General features: G+C 53.6%; 2 protein-coding genes and 1 long non-coding RNA gene across 5 annotated transcripts in view; 1 reads left to right on the forward strand and 2 right to left on the reverse strand.

Annotated features, from left to right (window-relative positions):
- LOC118239349 overlaps nucleotides 1–1,107 on the reverse strand; it is a 2,438-nt gene extending 1,331 nt beyond the window's left edge. Inside the window, exons 1-2 of the long non-coding RNA XR_004771233.1 lie at nucleotides 402–1,107; nucleotides 268–308 (exon numbers count right to left, since the gene is read on the reverse strand). This is a non-coding gene — a long non-coding RNA (uncharacterized LOC118239349). The remainder of the gene's footprint in view (nucleotides 1–267; nucleotides 309–401) is intronic.
- Nucleotides 1–5,949, forward strand: part of Tmem91 (transmembrane protein 91) — a 5,975-nt gene extending 26 nt beyond the window's left edge. Inside the window, exons 1-3 of one of the 3 annotated variants that reach the window (XM_035449495.1) lie at nucleotides 1–541; nucleotides 2,212–2,427; nucleotides 4,772–5,949. The exon at nucleotides 1–541 is cut by the window's left edge and continues 26 nt beyond it. In XM_035449495.1, the coding sequence (XP_035305386.1) occupies nucleotides 2,233–2,427; nucleotides 4,772–5,023 (447 nt within the window). In that variant the 5' untranslated portion in view covers nucleotides 1–541; nucleotides 2,212–2,232 and the 3' untranslated portion in view covers nucleotides 5,024–5,949. Of the gene's footprint in view, nucleotides 542–1,884; nucleotides 2,428–4,771 lie in introns of those variants that run through there. The other 2 variants (XM_035449496.1, XM_035449497.1) reach the window with 2 other exon arrangements.
- Nucleotides 5,950–8,420: 2,471 nt separating this feature from the next.
- Exosc5 (exosome component 5) lies at nucleotides 8,421–16,775 on the reverse strand. The gene is made up of 6 exons (XM_027430377.2): nucleotides 16,580–16,775; nucleotides 13,949–14,062; nucleotides 13,028–13,149; nucleotides 11,396–11,536; nucleotides 10,466–10,555; nucleotides 8,421–8,725 (listed from the first exon to the last, which is right to left on the reverse strand). The coding sequence occupies exons 1-6, from the start codon at nucleotides 16,725–16,727 to the stop codon at nucleotides 8,633–8,635; spliced, it is 708 nt and encodes a 235-aa protein (XP_027286178.1). The 5' UTR covers nucleotides 16,728–16,775; the 3' UTR covers nucleotides 8,421–8,632.
- Nucleotides 16,776–16,902: the final 127 nt, after the last annotated feature.

Below are 16,902 nucleotides of genomic sequence, written 5' to 3' on the forward strand. Positions count from 1 at the left end.
TGAAGAAATAAAGATTCAGAGAGGTGAAGCTATGGTCCAAGTGCCCTGAAATACCTGCAAAGGCCCTGAGTATGGAGAGTCTGACCCCGAATCCCGGACCACACCTACAACACTGAAGGATGCTTATAGCATCCCATCCTGAACCATCCTTGGCCTCCGTTCCTGGGAAGCTTCTCTCTACTTTCCTACTATGGTTTCTTCCCTCCCGCTGGGGTCAGCAAGGAGTTCTGCCTTTATAGTCTGCTGGTGCAGGTTTCCTTTGCTTACCTCAGCCCAGGAGCCAGTGTTTTGGGCCTCAGTTTCTCCACCTGCAAAACAGGGGTGAAAGCGAGAGTTGCTGAGGGAATGAATGCGCTACTGAAGGAACCCACCGCAGGGCCTGGAATAGCATCCCCACTCACGAACAAGCTGTGTGCGCTCGGACCAGTTACTTCAATTCTCTGTGCTCTTCGCTGCGGTGAAAAGACCGCCAGACACAGCGCTTCTTGGAATCGTCCAGTGGCTGCGTGTGTTTCAAGCGCCTAGAACAAGGCACAAAGCTGTATGTAGTTCATGGTATCGTTATTATTATTGCTTGTTATTAGGCCACCTTTTTTGGGGGGTGAGGGGGGGTGAGGGAGGTAGGGTCCAGCCAGGAAAAGCCTGGATCATCAGGGGGTTTGCTCCATCTTCCAGCCAACAGGTTTGAGCCTGGGATCACGAAGGAGAAAAAACCAAAAAAAAAAAAACAAAACTGCGCTCTCTGGGACCCCGGAGTCAGAGCAGGTGGCCTTGAAGGCCCCCTCCCGGGCGCAGCGGAGGGGCGGAGTTTGGACATGTGGCCCCGCCTCTCCCCGCCCCACCCCGCCCCTCCGCTCCCCTCCGCTCCCCTCCCCGGCGCGCTGCGGGGCTGGGGCGCAGAGAGCCAGGCGCGGCGCAGCTCTCGGACCCCGCGCCGGGTACCCCGGACAGCCGGTCGATCGCAGTGTTCAGGTTCGCCCATCTCTGGGCGGCAGGGCAAGGAGGGCCGGGGGGAGGGGCGGGAGCCGGGGGCCTGATCGTGAACGCTGAGGACAGGAGATGGGGACATTGCTCCTCCCCCGGGGTCCTGGCGTTCCGGGCGAGGAAGGGGTGGGTGGGGGCGAGCCTTTGGCGAGGATCCCGGGGGGCTAGGTTTGGAACGATGCGGGGCGGGGGATGGTAGAAGGAGAAAGATGTGTCTGGGGTGTGCACAGCGCGTCTGCTGGGCTTGCGGGGGACGGGGGGGGGGGCGTCAAGGAGCCAGCCAGGTGGGCTAAGGCGCGACAGGCCGGTGGGGAGATGGGTGGCATCGGGGGCGCCGGGGAAAAGGGGGCCGCAGGGGTTGAGTCGCACAGGGGCGAAGCGGAGGCGATGCGAGCTGAGAAGCGTGGCCGTGGCCGTGGCCGTGGCCGTGGCGGGTGAGGGGTGGGGGTGTCTGCGCGTTGGGGGCGTTTGCGTGTTCGGATGCCGCATGGGTGAGTGAGGACAGTTGGTGCAAGGAGGCCCAGGGATGCAGAAGGATGCTAAGAACCTTGCCCGCCTCAGACTCGCTTCTGAGGGGAGCCGCTGCCGTTCGCAGCAGCAAATAAATGCTCCAGGAGACTTTTGGCGGATGGCAGGGTGCTGGTGCGGGTGTGGGTGTGGGTGTGGGTGTGGGTGGGCTCACCTTGAGACGGGCGGGCGGGGTGACAGCGGCCTTGGGAACTGAGTGAGAGAGCCAGGTGCGTGTGTGTGTGTGTGTGTGTGTGTGTGTGTGTGTGTGTGCAGGGTGGAGTTCCTGGGGCACTGGGGGTAGGAGATGGAGGGGTGGGCGTGTTCCAGGAGGAAGGGTTGGGGGGCCTGCACGGGTGGTAAGGGCGTGTGAGCCTGGGGTGTGTGTGTGTGTGTGTGTGTGTGTGTGTGTGTGTGTGTGTGTGTGTGCGCGCGCGCGCTCACAGGACCAACAAGTAAGTGTGTAAGACATGGTTTACAGTGACTGTGCAACAGGTATACAATTGAGAGCATCCCAGAATTGATCTTCGGGGACCCTGAATTCTCTGTGAGTTAGAGACACCCCCCCCTTTTTTTTTTTAAATTCTCCAGTCTGCTTTTCTATCCGTAAAATGAATCTGAGGGGCTTTGAGCTCACTCATCTCTCCGAAGCCAATAGCCAGGGGGCGATGGATGAAGACAAGTCTCTTGGGATTTGAATGTGTTTTTCTCTGTCTCCAGGAACCCCCCCCTACCACAGCCATGGACAACCCCAGCGTACAGGAGCTCCAGCAACCCTTGCTGAGAAACACAGACTGTGACCTCCTGTCCCCCAAGTCAGACAAAGTAGAGCTGGGACCCCTCTTCCCAGAAACGGTCTTTGCCGGGCAATTCCTTCTCCCACCTCTTCCTTCCGTGAGCGCCGGCCTCGGGGAGCCTGAGACCCCTGACCTCGAGGTAGGGGCGTCGGGCTGCTTGCTGTTGGCATCTGCCTAGGTCTGGAGTCCCACTTGACTGTGCGGGGGACTGGCTGGGAGTCTTGGAGTTTTTTGTTTTGAGACAGGGTTTCTCTGTGAAGCCATGACTGGCCTGGAGCTCTCCGTGTAGACCAGGCTGGCCTCGAACTCAAGACACTTCCACCTGGCTCTGCCTTCCGAGTGCAGTGTTTTTTTTTCTCCAGGCCCCTCACCTCGTGTCCATTTGTCTTTGTTGGCTGTTTTCCTTCTGACTCGAGTTTTCTCTTTCCAGAATCCACAAACGCTTGGCTTCTGTTGACCCATTTTTTCAAGTTAATGTCTTTAAATTTTTTTTTAAAGTTAACATTTATTGGTGTGTGCGTGCGTGTGTGTATGGAGTGAGGCCAGGGCACACGTGTAGAGGTAGAGGACAAGATTCTTTGGTTTTCTTCTTCCACTATGACCTGGAGTCAGATCATTAGGCTTGATGGGCCAGTGCCTTTACCTGACCACCCATCCAGTGCACCCTTTCCCCTCCCCCTGCTTTAAAAGATATTTTTAAAAAGATTTTATTTATTTATTATGCATACAACATTCTGCTTCCATGTATCTCTGCACACCAGAAGAGGGCCCCAGATCTCATAACGGATGGTTGTGAGCCACCATGTGGTTGCTGGGAATTGAACTCAGGACCTCTAGAAGAGCAGCCGGTGCTCTTAACCTCTGAGCCATCTCTCCAGCCCCTAAAGGATATTTCTTACATTTCAGATGTTTAAGCTTTTATTTTTACCCGTTATGTCTTCATGTATGGACACCATGCTCATGCAGTGCCTGTGGGGGCCAGAAGAGGGCGCCGGATCCATCGGGACTTGGGGTTACAGATGGTTGGGAGACATCCCGTGGATGGGATCCTGCATCCTTCACAGTGGCCTTAACCGATGAGCTGGTTCTCCAGCCCTCAGTTTTAGGTGTGTGTATGTCTGTGCTTGCATTTTCCCATATTTAGATCCCCTGGAGCTTAGGTTATAGGCTGCTGTAACCCTCCGCATAAGGACGCCGAGAACCTAACTCAGGTCATTTGCAGGGGCGGTAACCACTGTGCCATCCCTCCAGCCCCGCCCCCCCCCCGCACCCCTTTTTATGAGACAGGGTCTGTGTGTCTCAGGGTGCCTTTAAATCCATCCTTCCATCTCAGCCTCCAAGAATGCTGGAGTTACAGGTTTGTGCCAACATGGCCAGCTTACAGTCACTTTTTTTTTTTTTTTATAATGTCCCTATTCCTTGCTCGTATTGAGAAACATGTCTTTCATTCTAATACCTCGTTGTTTTGTTTTTTTTTTTGAGACAAGGTTTGTTCTTCATTCTGGCTCTGAGCTCCTCAGCTTCCTGACTGGAAATGCAGGCCCTGTGCCATCGGCGTGCCTTGCGTCTTTTGTGATCCAGTCTCACGTAGCCCAGGCTAGCCTCAAACTCGCCATGTACCTGAAGAGGACCTTGAACCTCTGCGCCTCCTGCCTCTACCTCCCAAGTGCTGGGGTTAGAGGCAGGAGCCACCAGCGCCGGATTTCCCACTTTACTTGAGGTTGGGTCTTGTCAAATTGCCCATGCCGACTTTGAACTCACTCTATAGTCAGGCTGGGTTTGAACTTTCAACCCTTGGGACCGAACCTGATTAGGTCACCTCTTCCCTAGGAAATCTTGTAGAGGTTACTGTGACATTCTGCTAAGGACAAATGAGTTGAAACCCTGCCCAGATTCAAGGGCAGGGAGAGCCTACCGCACAGCTGCTGGGGGTGGCGGGAGGGGCACCAGTCACAAGGTCGAAGAGCTTTTGGAGCAAAGGTGTTTTTTTTTTTTTTTTTTTGGCGAACGCCTTTAATGCCAGGCAGAGGCAGGTGGATCTCTGTGAGTTTTGAGGCCAGCCTGGTATACAGAGTTCCGGGACAGCCCGATGCTAGGATTACAGGCACACCTGGCTTTAGGATCAGTGTTGGCTGGCAGGTTTGTCCTAGCAACTCAGGTCACTGGATGGTTGTTCATCCCCATCTCTTTTGCAGGTTCTAACACCCAAGGTAACGTCTGCCCCCATTCAGGGATTACAAGCAGTCTTCCCATAGTTGGACCCTTGAGAATGAACTCAGCACCCTGGGGGTGGGGGTGTCTCTGAGGACCCCCAGTGTCCACACCCTCTCCTCCAAGGGATCTAGCGGGCAGAGAAGTCTAAAGCCCGCCTTGTTGAATGTTTTTATCTCTGGGGAGGCCCCAGGGAAGCACTGGTCCACGGAGGTGACGGGGCAGGAAAGGTGGGTGGGGATATACCCATCGGGTCTCTCTCCTGTCCGTAGGGCACATCGTCCAGTGACAGTGACTCAGATTACGACGGGGGCGGTCGCCTCTCGCCTCTTCTGCCCCAAGACCACCTCGGCCTGGCGGTCTTCTCTGTCCTGTGTTGTTTTTGGCCTGTGGGCATCGCTGCCTTCTGTCTGGCCCACAAGGTTAGTCTGTGTGTGGGACTGGGAGGGTGCTGGGTTAACGGAAAGGAAAAAGAACCCAGAGGAGCCATGCTCTGCTTAAGTCAGGTGGGGTGGTGGTGGTGAGAGGCTGGAGAGAAGCCACCACACGAGGTACACATAGCTGTAACCTGATGTCATCCCGGGCAGTCTTGAGAGGCTGTGGAGGAGGAGGTTCAAGGCCAATTTGACTACAAACTGGGACCAAGAACAAAGGAATGGGCAGACTGCTTGCCTACCACGCATAAGCCCCGAGTTTGATGGCCGACACATAGAAGATGGAGGCAGGAGGATCTAAATTCAAGCCAGCCTGGGCTACCTGAGACTTTGCATCAAAACAAAATAAAAACAAAGGAGGGAAGCTAGGAGAAAACCAAGCCACATGTCATGAACCCTAAGTGGTGATGGGGCCTTGGACGCTTTCTCCCTGAGATGGGGTTTCTCTGTGTAGCCCTGGCTGGTCTTGAACTCACAGAGACCCACCTGCCTCTGCCTCCTAAGTGCTGAGAAACATTCTTCTATCAGTTGCCCGATTGGGGCAATCCTGTGCTCCAGCCACGGGTTTGGAATAGACGAATTAGTTATGCTGGAGTTGGGGAGAGCCACAGGAAGCAGGGGGTAGTGTCAGGGGAACACTTTTGGTTACCGCTGCCCACTGCCTCTACAGACCAACAAGGCTTGGGCCAAGGGGGACTTCCAAGGGGCAGGGGCCACGTCCCGCCGTGCCTTCCTGCTGGGGGTCCTGGCCGTGGGTCTGGGCCTGTGCACTTACGCCGCTGCCCTGGTGACCTTGGCTGCCTACCTTGCCTCCCGAGCCCCGCCCTAGTTGCCCTCCGGCCCCCACTGTGAATGCAGAGGCCAGAGGCCCAGTGAGCCCATGAGAGGAATGGATGATCTCCTATATGGTGGCGCCGGCGAGGACCACAGAATCCGGAAGCGAGAGTCTGCTGCTTTCCTGGCTGCCCCGCCCAGAAGGAAGCAATGGGAGAGATTAAAGAGACCCTGAAGCCAAAGCTGAGTCGTCTGTGTGTTTGGGTGTCCAGGGTGGAAGGGTGTGGGCACCAAAGCAGGAAGGACCAGCAAGGTTAAGAGGCTGTGGCCGACATCAGACCTCAGAGCTGGGGGTGGTGGGGCCCTGAAGTCTTTTCTTCTCCACAGCAGTAAGAGCCGAGTTAGAGCCAGTCTTCCAGGTCTCTCACTCAACCCTTTTTCCCTCTGGCTGAGCTGAGCCCAAAGCATCCCGTGTGTGCGCGCCCCCCCCTTTCCTCTGAGCCCTTCCCACAGCAGACGCAGAAACTATTCAGTTGTCTATAATCAATAAAAAAGCTAATTGTGGTGGTAGAGCTGGACCTGGGGGCTGGTAGCTCAGGAGGCTGGAGACGAGCTTAGTGGTAGCACACTTGCCTAACATGTATCAGGTTCTGGGTTTAAATCAGGACCGTGAGGGAAGACAGCCAGCCTCAACAGCTTAGCAAGACTCCGACACACATACAGAACATGCTGCTGCCTCCCAGCACTCGGGAGGCAGAGGCAGGCAGATCCCCGAGTTCAAGGCCAGCCTGTGAGTTTCCAGGACATCAAGGCTACACAGAGAAACCCAGTTGGGGTTGGTTGTGGTGGCGAAGAGGGCCAGGGGCATGGTTCAGCAGTACACGGCCTTTTCAGAATTCACAAGTCCCTGAGTTCAAACCCCAGAGCCAGCTCGGGTGGCGGCACACACCTTTACTCCCAGCACTAGGGAGGCAGAGGCAGGTGGATCTCTGTGAGTTCAAGTCCAACCTGGTCTACATTAGTTCCAACCAGTCAAGGGCTACATAGTGAGACCATCTTGAAAATTCAAGTAAGTATCAGAGCCACCAAAACAAACAAGAAAAAATGCAACAAAACATCGTACCTGGGCTTCAGTGATATGAGCATAGCTCCCTCTGCAAACCTAACTTCTTTTCTTGGGAAAAAAAAGGAATCCTGACAGCTCAAATCATCTAGAGACCAAACACCTTCCTTCCCAAGGTGACTCTCCAAACCCACTTCAGTCAAGTCCCCAGGGTCCCTGTGGAATGGGCCTCCAACTCGGAGCGCCGCCTGCCTCTGCCTCTTGAATGCCGGGAATGTGGACCTTTAAGGAGAAACAAAGTGCTGGCGGTACCAGAGTAGGTGAAAGGTTCACCCAGCACTTAGCTATGCATAGGGAGTCACTGCAAAATGGGGCCTGAGGACATCAAGTCATAAAGAGGCAGGAGTCTGGCTGTTAAATGCCACCCTGATGGAAAATGCCACCAGCATCTGAGAGGTGGAAACTCTTTAAGTTAAGAGAGACCAAGCAATCCCTTCCTGGTTATGGGAGTATCCAGGTGGGTGATGGTGGGGAGTGTGTGAGCCAGGCCCAGCATGCGGAGTGCAAGACAGAATGGGCCCAACACCAGGAAACGTTGTCTGGGGACTGCTGTTGACAGGCTGTGGGAGTTAATCTTTATAAATTCCCAAATGCTTGGCTCCAGCCCTTAATACCAAGAGTGTGGGAACACTTGCTGGCTGGGGCCCAGTGACTTGTTTACACCCAGAATGCTGGTGTTGCCCTGAATAGCCAGGGATCTGGGACAAGAGTCTCCTGGCCCTTTGGTCTTTCTTTTTCTGCATGCTAGCTGTTGACCTCACATAGCTACCGGGCTTTTTCTTCTGTTTGTCATCTTCAAATGAGGACCTTATCAGCCCCATTTCATGGGGGTGGAGAGGTGGGGGCTAGATATGGCACTCTAGGATTCTGTTGGTGGCCCTCAAGGCCCCATGAGGATGTCTGTCCCTCCCTGTCTGGACCCCTGGGGCTCTTCCCTATGTTACCCAAGAGCTCACTGTCACACTTGCCTCCTTCAGGGGTATCTTCAGCTGCACCACTCTTACCCATGAAGGAATCTTGATACTACCCCTTAAAACTGCTCCATGCCCCCTTTTAGATTTAATTTTGTCTGTGTGTGCAAGTGCCCACAGAGGCCAGAAGAGGAAGTCTGATGCCCAACAGCTGGAGTTACAGGTGGTCATGAGTTAGTTGCCTGATCCGAATGCTGGGAACTGAACTCGGGTCTTCTGGAAGAGCAACAAGCACTCTTAACTGCTGAGCCCTCTCCAGATCACTTTTTTTTTTTTTTTTTTCGAGACAGGGTTTCTCTGTGTAGCTTTGAAGTCTATCTTGGCACTCAATCTGGAGACCAGGCTGGCCCCGAACTCACAGAGATTAAAGGCGTGTGCCACCAACGCCCGGCCAGATCACCTTCCTTAAATAAATAAATAAATAAATAAATAAATAAATAAATAACAGTCTTGGGTAGCCCAAGTTGGCCTCGCTCTACCAGGCGGTTGGACTGTTGGCACATACCACCACGCCTCTCTCTCACATTGGGACATGGACCTGGGTCTCGTTCAGTGTCAGCTTCTCCACACCCAGCAGGCCTACGGAACCGGGCACTTGCCAGACATCACGATCACTGGCTGCTGACTTACTCACTCAACACAGCTGAGTGCCCTTTAATGGTGTCCTGGTGATGGGAGGGTTGTGCCCAGGCCTGGAAATGTCCCTGAGCCCCTCCTGCTATAGGACTGGAAGCCACATGGGCACAGAGAGAGGTAGAGTGGGGGTGCTGGCGTGTGGCAGCTGGAGGCGGTGGGCGTGGTGGCGGGAGGGGTGACTTGCTCTGGCTTGTCTCAGCTCTTGGAGTAGCGCCTCTGCAGTGATTCTCGGTAGAAACGGAAGATGTGTTCTGAGGCAGCCTGGGCAGCAGCCAGGCACTGCTGGAGCTGGGGAGGGAGAAGCAAGTTAGCGCCCAGGGTGACCACTCCCCACCACAACGGCTATTTCCTTCTCTACCACCTCCTGACTCCCACCCCAGAAAGGCGGTGGTGATGCATACCTGCGATGAGACAGACACAGAATGGCCCTGAGTAATCCTCCTGCCTCAGTCTACCAAGTACACCACCACCCCTGCTTTTTATTCGGCACTGGGGATGGAACCCAGGGTCTTGTGCAACCTAGAAAAAACTCTCTGCCAATAAAAGCCACATCCTCAGGCCCTCTAAGTTTGCTTCCTCTTTTTAGTATGTAATTTACAGTGTGCGTGCCTGTTAGTGTGCGCACACACCTGTGCACACGCATGCCCTGTGCAGATTAGAGGACAACTTGGCTCTCTCCTCTCACACGTTGGTCCTGGGGACGAAGTTAGGTGGTTAGGCTTGGCAGCAAGTCTTTAATTTCAGAATTGTCTTCCCAGCCTGGAAGTTTTATTTTATTTTATTTTTTTTCCCCTGACACTGGGCTTCTCTGTGTAGCCCAGGCTGACCTCGAACTCACAGAGATCGCCTGCCTCTGCCTCCTGAGTGCTGGGATTAAAGGCGTGCGCCACCAACGCCCAGCTCACCTCTCCCTTTTTTTTTTTTTTAAGATTTTATTTATTTATTATGTATACAATATTCTTCTTCCATGTATATCTGCACACCAGAGGAGGGCACTCGTTACGGATGATTGTGAGCCACCGTGTGGTTGCTGGGAATTGAACTCAGGACCTCTGGAAGAGCAGTCGGTGCTCTTAACCTCTGAGCCATCTCTCTAGCCCCTCACCTCTCCCTTTTTTGAGACAAGTTTTTACTATATAGTCTGGGCTGGCCTGGAGCTCACAGCAGTCTTGCCTGCCTCAGCTTCTGAAGTGCTCTGATCACAGCTGTAAGCCACCGTGCCCAATCCAAATAAATGGAAGAGCCATGAAACTAGAGATTTAAATCTTTACAGCAGCCAGGTGGTTCTCTGTGAGTTCGAGGCCAGCCTGGTCTCCAGAGTGAGTTTCAGGGCAGCTAGGGCTACACAGAGAAACGCTATCTCAAAAAACCAAAATCTTGACCACCATCAACAGGGCCAGAGAAGAAATATAGGTACGGACCAAGTTTCCAAACCATGTCCCTTGGTAACTCAAAATCCTAGATGGCACTGTTCTGTGCTGAAGACTGGGGACCTTAAAGATACATGTACCACCTCATCCAAAGCTGAACCCTGCTTCCTGATCCTGTCACTCAGGCATTCTTTTAAAATTGATAGAGAAACCTTCTCTTTTGGTTTTTTGCTTGTTAAGACAGGATTTCACAATGTTACCCTGGCTGGCTTAGAACTCTCCATGTAGACCAGGCTGGCCCTGAACTCAGCTATGCTTGCCTCTGTCTCCCAAGTGCTGGAGATTAAACTTGTGCCTTGAAACCTTGTGCGTGCCAGGCAAGCACTTTAAGAACTAAGCCCCAGCCGGGCTGTGGTGGCGCACACCTTTAGTCCCGGCACTTGGGAGGCAGAGGCAGGCGGATCTCTGTGAGTTCCAGGACAGCTTATAAGCCACAGAGAAACCCTGTCTCGTAAAACAATACAAAACAAAAAAACTAAGCCCCGGACTCGTACCCACCCACCCAACAAGGACGTAAAGAAGAGCTCACTGTGAGCTGGGACAAGTTGTTATGCCAATGGGAGAGGTTTTGGATTGTGCCCCTACCCCCACACGGTACCTCGGCATCCGAATAGAGCCCTTTGGTGTTAGACATCAGCAGCTTCTGCTCCACGCTGTCCAGAGCAAAGGTCAGGATAGCCCGGGCCTCCTAGGAGCAAGAGGAGGAAGATATAAGTGCCCAGGGACCCTCGTCTTTAAGATCTCAGCCAGTCTCCAACAGGGGTGACCGGACCCTTAGCCTCTCGGTCAACCACAGTTGTCTGTCCACACACTATGCCACCCCTGGGCAAGCGTTTCCCTTCTTTGCTTTTTTATTCTGACCACAGTCATTCTGTCCCACAGGGGGAGCCACAGTGCTGGTCATTCTCTGCCTGCCTCTCCACCACCCACTCCCTCTTCCTAGCTCTGTACTACACAGGCAAGCCAGGGATCCGATCCCCACGGATCCCCAGTTATCTGAGGGAAGCCCAGGAGGCCCCGAGAAGCACCTCGGTCCCCATTCCCACAGCAGTCATTGCAGTAAAAGCCACAGAGGTGAGGTGGGTTCCGAACTTGCGCAGTCAAGACAACCCCCGAACTTCCCTGTGTGCACAACTGCAACCAGGACCTGCGCTGCAGCTCTTCTTCCTCCCAGCTTCCCTGGCTCCCGTAGCACCCGTTGTCACCATCCCTGCATCAAACCCTTCTTGGGAGGTGCCAAAAACATGCTTCCCTAAGTGTCATCATCCTGACAGGCACAGGGCACGAGAACCAGAGGGAGGTCTGTTCTACAGTTGGGTAACGAATGCTAGCAGGCCAGTTTCTTTTCTGCCTTGTGCAAGTGCGAGTTGGGTGTCCAGCACTGAAAGCCGAATGAACCTTGACGAATGGGGCAGAGCCTGCCAAGTGGGTCAGGGTGCAGCAGTCAACTGACTTGCACCAAGGCAGGCCTGGAGGCTCGGAGACCGAGTGGGTTGCAGCTCTTCACGATTAACGTTTCCCCGCCTACCTTTTCTTGCTTGGTCGTGGGGTCTAGCACGAGATTGCCATCAGAGTCCAGGGCACAGCTGACCCCGCAGAAGAGAGCCCGCATGGGCACACCTGCATCCACCAGTGCCATGCAGGCAGCGTTCAGGCAACAGGCCAAGAGCTGAGCATCAGAGTCGTTAAGAAGAGTGTCTTCTGTGGGGACTGGCCAGCAGAACACGTCCCTACTTCCCTGGCTGATGCCTGTGGCAGACATTGCTAACTGATCACAGAGCAGCAGCAAGGCAAGGTGGCTAAGTGGTTCTGGCACCAAGTAGCTGCCATCAGCTCCCTCCAGCTATGAATCCGGCTAATTTTTCCCTAAGTCCCAGTCTTCCTGTGTTAAATGTGTTGCCAGGGAACAGATACATACCACTATAGGATGTACAAAGTATCTTTAGTAAGCTGGGAGGGGGGGAAACGACTCTCTAAGTCCCAGTCTCCCTGTGTTAAATGCGTTGCCAGGGAACAGATACATACCACTATAGGATGTACAAAGTATCTTTAGTAAGCTGGGGGGGGGGGAGAGACACGACTCTCTATGTCCCAGTCTCCCTGTGTTAAATGCATTGCCAGGGAACAGATACATACCACTATAGGATGTACAAAGTATCTTTAGTGAGCTTTAATCTCAGCACTTGGGAGGCAGAGGCAGGTGGATCTCTGTGAGTTCCACGCTGGCCTGGTCTACAAAGTGAGTTCCAGGACAACTAGGGCTGTTATACAGGGAAACCCTGTCTCAGGGGAAAAAAAACAACACAAAACCAAAAAACTTTAGTGAAACGTTCAAAGACAGAGGAATCTCCCAAAGTCACATAGGGAAGACACTGGCAAAGTCAGGCCCACCACATGGGAATCTGGTGGGCAATTATCCCTCTAGATAATGGAGCTAATGGCCATTCTGTAGGTTTGATGCTCCCCTAGTAAAGAGCCAGAAACTCACACCAAGGTGCAGAGAAGTCGTCATTGGCTCAGGCTCTGGGCTTGGACAGGCCCGAGCTTGAGTTCCCATCTTTGCAGTTTTCTGGCTGCTGTTGTCCTGGGCAAGACACGGGCGCTCTCTGAGCTTCAGTTTCCTCACCCAGAACACGGCAACAAGAGAAACACACATGCTGGAGCCCTTGGGCTCTCGAAGCAGAAAGCCTGAGCCCATGCCTTGGGATTTACATGGGAATTACAATGCTAGCCAGTACAAGTTCTGTGACAGCTAAATGGCAACCCTGCAAAGGGCTTGAGTGCCCAGCACACAGTGAGCCCTGTTTGCTAACTTTCAACAATTGTGTGTTTGTCTGCTCGCTCTCTCTCTCTCTCTGTGTGTGTGTGTGTGTGTTGTGTGTGTGTGTGTGTGTGTGTGCTGCTGGTGTTCCTGTGGCGGTCAGAGGACAACTGGCTCTCTCCTTCCACCACGTGAGTCTTGGGGACTGAACTTAAGCTGTCAGGCTTGGCGGCAAGCACCTTTACCCACTGAGCCAGCTTGTCGGCCCTGGCCTTGTTTTATCAGATGCTTTCTGGCACGGGTTCTGTGTGGCTGAGGGTGCATTTACAGGGTCACCAGAAGGGAAGCCACAAGGGAGGTCCCGGGCACTTTTTGGAGGAGGGGGCCAGGAAAGGATACAGAGCCTGCGTCGCTCACCACCTGCAGCACCACCGTGATGGAGGTTCGGGGGTGCAGGGCTCCCAGAACCACGGCTTCACACGTGTTCCTGATCAGCCGCTCCCGGCTCTTCTCAGCCACGCCTGGGGAGACACAGGGCTGTCAGATCTTCCCTTCCTCCCCACCGTCTTGTTCTGCCCAATCCAGCCTCTGGAGGGAGACTGCAGGAAGGGGCTGTCTACCTCAGCCTGGCAAGGTGTGCACACTCCCAGGAGATAGAGGGCCAGGCCCAGAACTTTCCAAGGGTCCACCAACCAGCCACCCAAGGAGGAATACCCAGGAGTGCCCATGTTCCGTGCTACAGGAGTGCCATACTGACCCTGCCAGAGGAGGCCCATCCTACCTTACATAGGGAGAAGCAGTAAAAGGGCCGAAAAACAAGTCCATACAAAGGAGAAATGACGGTGGAGAAGGGAAGAAAGAAACAGAGTCCAAGAAGTAGCTCAAGAGAAGGTGGGTCTGGTCTGTAATCTCAGGACTTGAGACGCTCAGGCAGGGGGATCACAAATTTGAAGGCAGCCTAGGCTACAGGGAGCTCGGTACCAGCCTAGGCAACTTGAGACCTTGTCTCAAAAGGTAAAAGGCTGGTGGCGTGGCCCAGGACTAGAACACCTGCCTGGAGCCCACCAGTGAGGACCCGGGAGGCCTAAGCTTAGCAGAAGAAGGCATGACCAGAATCCACCAGTGAGAGCCCAGAAGTGTGGCTCCCTGGAAGAGCATCAGTCTAGCAGGAGTGAAGCTCTGGATTCCATTCCCAGTACAGCAAGGACTAAAATGAAACAAAGAGCTGGGCAGAGACGGAGGGGAGCGGAGCCTGGACCAAGCAAGCGGCAGGGAGCCCTAACAGACTGCATCTGGGGAGGTTTGGCTGAGTCCAGTTACCAGGCAGCCCGATCTTCGGCCTCAGGATCACTTCGAGTGTGGCCTTGTTGAAGATTTCTTTGCTGACCTTCACCTCGGCTGGCCCGTACACTCCAGCCAGGACAGAGGTGTCACCTGGGGAGACATCAGCAGAGGCCTCTGCCACACCAACTCTCTTCTCTGCCTTCTCATCTGTAACTGGAGACTACTGCAGTCCTTCCCTCGAGGCACTTTTGTCAAGATCACATGACAGTGGCTCACAGAAGCAGTAAGCCCAGTCTCTCAGTGTCACACAACAAGATCAAATAAATACCCATTTTAAAAAGATACAGATACTTGAAACACAGGATGCTGGCCAGTGAGTCCAGAGCCCAGCCCAGACTTCAGCTACTGGTGAGTTTTTAGAAGCAGTTGGGGCTGGAGAGATAGCTCAGCAGGTCGGCACCCACACTGCTCTTCCAGAAGCCTAGAATGCAGTTCCCGGCACCCGCAGGCTGCTCATAATCACCTTGTAACTCAGCTCCAAGGTATGGACACCCTCTTCTGCCCTTCTTGGGCACCCGTACACACAGGCACACACACGTATATCCTCCCAGTGTCTGGGAGGCAGAGACGGGAGGGTCAGGAATTCAAGGTCATCCTTGGCTCCATACTGAGTTCGAGGCCACCCTGAACTACACAAGACTATCTCATAAACCAACCAAAAAGAAATCCATTGTTACATATAATTAATATATACTATTAAAAATATTTTAAAAGGCCTTACAAAAAACAAACAAAAAAGGGTCTGTAGTTGCGTTGGGTAGGGATCTTAATCTCTGCTCATTTTCCCAGAATGGCATAAATGGGTCTGGAGGAAAAAAAGCCTGGCTTCTAGCCCTGATTGCCTATTCCAGGCCCTTGTGTGATTTTGATAACCTCTGTGGGCTACAGAGAAGCCATCTACAAAGTGAAGACACTGCACTCAAACAGTGGTTTCCACATGATTTTGACCGTAATGCCCAATGACCAATACACTCTATACCACAACTCCAAACTGGTAAATGCATGTGTATAAGTGAATCACAGGTGGGCTGGAGAGATGGCTCAGCAATTAAGAGCACTTGTCGCTCTTGTAGAAGACGATTCACAAAGGTTTGTAACCACAGTTCCAGGGGACCCAACATACTCTTCCGACCTCCTCAGGCACCAGGGAGAGCCATAAAACAAACAAACAAACAAAAACAAAACAACAAAACCCAAGGGGTTAGGGATGCTAGCATGTGCAAAGTCCAAAGGGAAAAACAAAACAAAAAAACAAGATGGCTAGCCAACAAAGGCAGGTGACAGGCTCATGGGCTCTGTAGGTTTTCACTGTTGGATTTTCTGGGATCAGGCCCTAGACAGTCTAAGCTGGCCTTGAACCTGCTATGTAGCTGAGTGAACCTGGCCTTGCCTCTACCTCCCTGGGGAACGTACCCCATTTTTATGAATCCTGTTTTTAAGTGAAGATACTACGCTGGCTAGTTTTGTCAACTCAGCACAAGTTAGACAGATCTGAAAGGTGGGAATCTCAACTGAGGAACTGCCTCCATCAGACTGGCCTGTAGGGTAGTCTGCTGGGGCATCTTTTTTTTTTTTTTTTGGTTTTTCGAGACAGGGTTTCTCTGTGTAGCTTTGGAGGCTGTCCTGGAACTCGCTCTGGAGACCAGGCTGGCCTAGAACTCACAGAGATCCGCCTGCCTCTGCCTCTGCCTCCCAAGTGCTGGTATTTAAAGGTGTGCGGCACCAACGCCCGGCCCAATCTGTCTACTTTTGATAGCTCCTCACACTCCCACGACCTCTCAAAGCTGGCTGACCGGCATTGGGTGGAGGCAGGGTTGTGTGGGTGTCAGTCGTGAGACGCCTCTTTTCTCTCTACAATCACTTACACTGATGAGATGAATACACCAAGCAACAGACACATTTACTCAAATGATGGGATGGGAGAAGGGGAGATACCTGTGGGTCCAGAATGGGGATCATCACGTTCAATGTGAAGGGCATTCGCGTGGACCAAGTCATCTGCTGCTGTCACCGCACTTGACCCAGCGGCGATGACAAGTCCTTCTCAAAGGGAATGCATGCAAACGAACACCTTAGCCTCAACCGGAGGTGTACCGATCCAGGAGAAGTGTGTGGAAGGAAATCTAGTCAAGGGGCCTATTCGCCTTGGTGAAATTACACCTGTTCTGGAATATCCACTCTTCCTAGGGCGTGCTCTTGCCCCTGATTCCTTCCAGGCTGGACGTATCAAATATTTTTTTGGTTGTTTTTTCGAGTCGGGGAAGAGGTGTGGACCCCTCCTACGTATCTAGAAATAGTTTTTTCGTTTCTTTTCAAAGAGATGGGCGCACTCGGTTGCACACTACACGGTAACCGCTCTTCCAAAAAAAAAAAAAAAAAAAGAAAAGAAAACAAACCCCACCAGGCGTTGGTGGCGCTCGCCTTTAATCCCAGCACTCGGGAGGCAGAGGCAGGCGGATCTCTGTGAGTTCGAGGCCAGCCTGGTCTCCAGAGCGAGTGCCAGGATAGGCTCCAAAGCTACACAGAGAAACCCTGTCCCCCCCAAAATCCCAAAAACCAAGAAACCCAAGCCCCCCACAGTGGGGCTGGGGATCAGGCTCTTTTTACCTTGCAGGAAAGAAGCAGATCCATCCGGCCGGGACAGCAGGTTCTGTTCGCAGGCGAAATGCCGGAGGCTGCAGCCGGGACTCCGCGGGCCGGGCTCCGCGGCGGTGCCAGCGCCCAGCTCGGCGTCCGCACGCTTCGCGATCTCCATCGCCGCCGAGCACGCGCGCCCCGCCTGCGGCCGTAGCTTCCGCCCCCGTGGTGCGCACGCGCGCGCTGGCTCGCTCGCTCGCTCGCGGGCTCGCCGGCTCGCGGGCCCGGCTCGCAGCGGCTGCGTGGCCGCTGCGCATGCGCCAGCCTGGGCGGCGCCTGACTCGTCCCTGGCA

Source organism: Cricetulus griseus, chromosome 9 (genome assembly GCF_003668045.3).
Source record: "Cricetulus griseus strain 17A/GY chromosome 9, alternate assembly CriGri-PICRH-1.0, whole genome shotgun sequence".
NCBI classification, from domain to species: Eukaryota; Metazoa; Chordata; class Mammalia; order Rodentia; family Cricetidae; genus Cricetulus; species Cricetulus griseus.

Excerpts from the sequence above, each read along its gene's own strand:
- Exosc5 (XM_027430377.2), bottom strand. The coding sequence starts at position 16,727 with ATGGAGATCGCGAAGCGTGCGGACGCCGAGCTGGGCGCTGGCACCGCC. Across the intron at positions 14,063-16,579 it reads ATCTGCTTCTTTCCTGCAAG|GTGACACCTCTGTCCTGGCT; the intron begins GTAAAAAGAGCC and ends ATGTCTCCCCAG. Across the intron at positions 13,150-13,948 it reads GCCGAAGATCGGGCTGCCTG|GCGTGGCTGAGAAGAGCCGG; the intron begins GTAACTGGACTC and ends GTGTCTCCCCAG.